This window comes from Vigna angularis, chromosome 5 (genome assembly GCF_016808095.1).
Source record: "Vigna angularis cultivar LongXiaoDou No.4 chromosome 5, ASM1680809v1, whole genome shotgun sequence".
NCBI lineage: Eukaryota > Viridiplantae > Streptophyta > Magnoliopsida > Fabales > Fabaceae > Vigna > Vigna angularis.
The window spans coordinates 11232469-11238198 of NC_068974.1; the positions used below are offsets into that span (position 1 = coordinate 11232469).

At 32.5% G+C, this 5730-nt stretch overlaps 1 protein-coding gene across 1 annotated transcript; it reads right to left on the reverse strand.

The window, feature by feature from the left end:
• Positions 1-3876: 3876 nt before the first annotated feature.
• Positions 3877-5359, reverse strand: LOC108339886 (MLP-like protein 43). The gene is made up of 2 exons (XM_017577108.2): positions 5111-5359; positions 3877-4367 (listed from the first exon to the last, which is right to left on the reverse strand). The coding sequence occupies exons 1-2, from the start codon at positions 5295-5297 to the stop codon at positions 4096-4098; spliced, it is 459 nt and encodes a 152-aa protein (XP_017432597.1). The 5' UTR covers positions 5298-5359; the 3' UTR covers positions 3877-4095.
• Positions 5360-5730: the final 371 nt, after the last annotated feature.

Sequence of the window (5730 nt, forward strand, 5' to 3'; positions counted from 1 at the left end):
CACCACGGGTTGGCCACTTAGTGAGCCAACCCAACCCGGCTCATTTATTAGCGAGCCAAAAAAATTCGAACCCGACCCGACCCACCACGGGTTGGTGGGTTAAACGGGTTGGCTCGTTGGCTCATTGGCTCCCTTAGTTAACTTTTTTTTCACCCTCTTCTTCTTAGATAATTATAATATGTTGCTTTGATCGATCAAATTGAAACAATAATAATTGGACTAATTGATATAAAAGAAAATGAAACAAAAGAAATATATTGTTATATATATATATTCTAAGCTATCAAGTATAAAATTTTTCCAAATTTAGTTTAATGAGATATAGATAACCGTTTGACCAAGAAACTACATATAGCCGTTAACAAAAATATATAGCACAAGATAAAACTGTCATGCTTGTAGATAGGTCTAAAAACAAGATAAAACAAATGATATATTCCTGAATTATCCAATCTATAATATTATCCATCTATTAAATTGGAGTCCTGAATGGATAAATCCACAGTATTATGCTCTCTTGAAGCATCTTCTTCTTTATCTCCATCTATAATATTATCCAATTTATAATCTTAGAGTTTTATTTGCAGATGGAAACTTTTGGAAAGACAACAACGCGAAAGACTTTATTGCTAAGTAAAGGTTGTGCATTTTGAATAATTAATTAATTAATTTGATTTCAATAAAAAGAAATAGGATTTAAATAATTAATTTAATTTAATTAAAAAAAATAGGTGGGTTGGTGAGCCAACCCGACCCACCACGGGTTAAACCCGTGTGAGCTGGGTTCTTAGTGAGCCGGGTCAATATTGGCTCGCATAAAAAATTTTGTATTTTTTTCCAACCCAACCCGGCTCAAACCCATGGTGAGCCGGGTTGGCTCACGAGTTTCAACCCATTTTGACGGCATTACTCTAAACATAGGAAAAAGTACAGACTTGATTTCTGAACCAATGGGGAAACTCTGAGTGTATTCTAGCAGAAACATTTCTTTCTGCGACTTGCTCAGCCACAAGAAATGAGCTGGTACAAATGAAATGAATTAGTGTGTAACAATTGTACCATTGCAAAGATAAGAGATGGATGATGACATACTCAAGGTACGGCTTAACTTCACTGCAATTGATTAAGACATGGACATGAGCAGAGTTGAATTCAGCATCAGTTAACCAATGAGTGAATTCTGTTGTTTCAATAATCTTGGATTGGAGCAAAAGCTTCATTCCTTTGCTTCTTATATATGACAAGTTCTATGTGGTTGAAAGTTGAAACTCTATATCAGGAGTATTGGACCATCCATGTTTGAAGCAGAGGCTCTTGATTTAGAAGCTATGTATGAAACCGGGACTATCTGTGTAGCTAAGCCATATAAGGTGAGAATACTTAACATTTGTCTATGACAACTATAATTTAGTATTTACTATCTATATCATGCTGGAGCGAGCTTGAGTTGACTTGCTGCTAGGAGTTGTAGTTTGAACCGCTACCTACTGGTGGTTCTTTCATCATCACGGAATTCATGCAATTTGGTGCATCTAGAGGCTATCAGGTGAGAAACCTAGAAATTACTTCTGATTAGGAAAGTCATAGTATCAACCGTTTACAATATATAACATTATGTGTACGTTGATTGGAAGCAGGTCAAGGGGAAGTTAGAGGTTGAAAGGTTCAGTTCGTAGTTGAAGTTTTGCGTAGTTAGAGCACACAGTTGCAAACATTAAAAGCAAAGGCAACAGTTACAACAATTTGCACGGTTGCTCAATCTTCACCTACTCAATCTTCACCTGCTCGGTTGCTTTTATTTTCCCTAAACTACAGCTAAGGTTATTTTAACCTTCTCACTGGCATGGCAATGCCTTGCCCCTCATTTCAATTACAAACCAATAAAATTTCTCAATCAAACAACATCATACACTGGTGCCACAAGAACATCAAACAGATTCAAGAACAATGTAACTCATAATGAATTTTTAAACGTACAACTTACCTCAACCAAGATAGCCCTTGACGATGGCAACCTTTGTAGAGCACGACAACGACAGAAGCCCACAATGACCCCTCCAACGAAGTCCCTCAACCAAGTTCCTTCAAGTTCAGAGCACACCGTCGTTAGGTCGCCACAACACCGTCGTCACGCCGCGACAACAACCTCGTCAACAAACACCTTCGAACAGCCCCCTCGGAACAATGTAATCCGTCAACCACCACCCTCCTTAACGGCACTATCCTAACGTCGACATAGCAATTGCAGCAAAAAAGGGGTTAAGCTTGAGTTCAGAACGAGAGAGGAAGATGCGATGCTTGGGGGGTTCTGAAGTGAGAGAGGAAAAATTGGGGGAAAGCTTGTGCGAAAACAAAAATTGGGAGAATGGGAGAGGGAAATCCCAAATTTTCATTTCATTAAGTCGATGCTTATACTGACGGTCTTAGTCCTTCGGTAAACTCAAAAAGCCTTCGGTAATCAACCACTTACATGACCGTGGGTATATCCTTCGGTAAATCAACTTTACCGAAAACCCCAGAGACCGTCGGTTTTATTCCTTCGGAAATTAAAGTAGTGATACAAATTCCATTCTAAAGGAAGCTACTCTAAAGAAAATGAGTTTTTGGAATGATGATCAATGGATATGGAATCTTTAAGTAGAAAGAGAGTGGTTTAAAAGGAAAAAACCTATAGTCACTACCATGATGATAGTCCATGTAAAGAAAGGAAGATGAGTGGTTTTGGAAAAGAGAAGATAAATGAGTTTTTATAGTGTAAAGTCAGCATATAATATTATGCATGATGGAGATACAAGGCAGAAGAATGCAATGTTCTTTGTTACAGTGGGTTTAGAGTGGAATTCTATCCGTATATATATGGTGCTTACATTGCTTAAGCCCATTTTGGACTTTACATGGTTTTGTTGAGATGACTTATTTTGTTTTCTGGTTATGGAATATACTGTTGGGTGGTCTTTGGCTTATGATTTTATGCAGGAACCAAACTTGCAACAAATCAAGTCTATGTCTCGAGGATCTTTTTCTGCTTTTCTTATATATTCTTGCAATTTGGTGGACAACAATTTTGGGGGACAAAGATGTATGGTTTAGAATTGTTCTTTATGGTTTTTTACTTTTTCTTTTTCTTTCTTTGTTTTTCGTATATAGGTTGGGACAACCTATTGCTCCTATTAATATATTTGTTACTGTTGATAAAAAAAAAAGCTGTTACTAAATAACAATATGTTTCTGAATTTTAATTTTACTTTAAACTATCTTAATTTTTAACCTTTATTCAATTAATTTCCCTTAGATTATCCTATTATATATTTTTATTTTACTATTTCCCACTACTAAATTATTTTTAACTAAAATTTTATTAATAAATAAAATTATATTTCTTAATTTTAGTTTTATATTAAACCACCATAAATTTAAACTTCACTTCAAATAATTTCTCTCATATCATCTTATTATTTATTTTTCTAATTTTTTACTTCAGAATGATTATTAAATAAATTATTATTACTCAATGAATATACATTTACTAATTTTAATTTTACAAAAAACAACTATAATTATAAAATATTAAACCATAATTTTTTCAAGTAATCTTATTTTTATTTCTTTTTTATTTCTAGGTTTTTCTCTTTCTTATTTATTTAAGTATCCTGAAAAAATAAGTAAATAGATTAGCTCAAAATTCGCTTCTTCAAAAGCTAAATTTCGACTGATTTTACTACCAAATTAGGACCAATTGAAACTCAAAATTCATCTGGACAAAATCTGTGTTATCTCTGTAAATATATTGCACAGTCTGAAGAATTACATTTTTTATTTTTATTGTAATCAAACAGATACTAAAATTCATGCAAAATATATAGTAAAACAATCAACTCAAAAAGAAGCACTTTTATATTGCAAAGCATACATATTCATTTATATGCATCACATGCAGCATTACACACTTCAAAGCACTGACATGTTCATGCAAATTTATTCCATTCAAACAAAGGACCTACATGATAATAAGAACACTCCTCGAACATCACAACCATTATTCTAAGGGCCAATAACTCCATTATTTCTTCTTTTACTTTAAATTTCTTCTTGGAGTTATGCCTTCACAAGATTACCATCAATATCTCTGGTGCAGTTGTGCAGGTATTCGATGTAGCCATATGGAGGATGAACTTCTTCATTAAGTTTCTCATATTCAATGGTCCATTTGATAATAGCACCACCGTTCTCCTTATCAATTGCTTGAAATACGAGGTTAAACACCTTAAACCTGTGGTCTATGTCTTCACCGAAGAGCTTGTAATAGATTGTTTTCTTCTCTTCATCAATAGATTCAATCTTCTCATGACATTTTACAACCTTTCCATCTGTTCTTTCACAACCAATATCATCAGACCAGTCACACAAACATTTTATCACAGTTATACACTAAAAAAAGAAAAGACTTATAGCAATGAACTCGACAACATTCTTTCTCATTTTTTTTCAGACACTCTTGATTATCAGTCCAAATTTATTATTAGAAGTTATGAAATTATGAGTGAATCTTTTAAAATTTATAACTATCAATAAACTAGCTAAACATAATGAAATGTCACCGAACATTTCGAAATGTTTGTTGAACTTTTGTTTTTCAAGAAATGTAAGTGTTTAAGTGATTAAAAAATGAATTTTAAGTTTTATAACATTGATTTATAAAATGAAATTCTTATATCTCAAACATAAAACTAATCAAATAACAAACTTCACTAACATATATTATTCTAATATCATAATAAAAAAATAGATTTTAAAATCTAATTCAATCTCCTAAAATCAAATTTATAAAAAAAATAAGATTTATATCCATCGACCTATTATAAATTGATATAATATTTAATGAATGTGAAATTTCTACTTATTGTAATTTGTTTTCGTTAAAAAACTTATGATGTCACGAAATAATTTATATATAATATACTAACTCACTCTTCTTTAAAGACAAATGGAACTAAGTAAGTAAATTCCTATGAAAATTATACTTTTAAAACCCTAATAAGACTCTATTTTTGAAAGAAAAATATAGTTAATGGTGAAAGTCTGCCATAAGTTTTGTTTGCATATTAATTACCTATTTTATAAGTCCAGTGTTTGATGGTCTCATGGTGATGCCAGTCTTCACCCTGATGCAGCTGGGTTCCATGAACACTATCAGTTAGGTGTTGGACATCATGGAGGCTTTTTGCGAAGAGGTTGTACCACTTTTCAGCAGTTGAATGAACCCCAATTTCAGTGCTGATTCTACCAAAAAGTGTCATGATGATGAAGAAAGAAGATAGAAGCAAGAAATTGAAAGAGCAAGATGAGGATGGTGAAGAATAATGCCACCATTTATATAGTAACATAACCCACCTAACTCCTCACAGATAATTCAATTGGGATCTCTGTCAGTAACCCTAGAAATTAATGAAAGATAACTTTTTTTATTTTATTTTGAAAACATATATAAATTAGTTTGGAAGAGAAAAAAAGGTCGGCACTTTTGTAATTTAATTTATAATTTTCATTTTTATTTATGCTTATTATTGATCTACCATTTAAAAATTTTAATATGAAATTAATTACTTTATATTTTCTAACATAAAAATTGTTGAATGGGACAGTTTAGTAGTAAGGGAGTGTTGCACAATACCAAACTCTAATCAGTTTCAGGGTTCATGTTCTTATGGATATGGATCTTCTAGGAGTAAT

Coding starts and splice junctions, on each gene's coding strand:
- LOC108339886 (XM_017577108.2), bottom strand. CDS start 5,297: ATGACACTTTTTGGTAGAATCAGCACTGAAATTGGGGTTCATTCAACT. Junction 4,368..5,110: donor ACACTGGACTTATAAAATAG/GTAATTAATATG, acceptor GTGAAAGAACAG/ATGGAAAGGTTGTAAAATGT.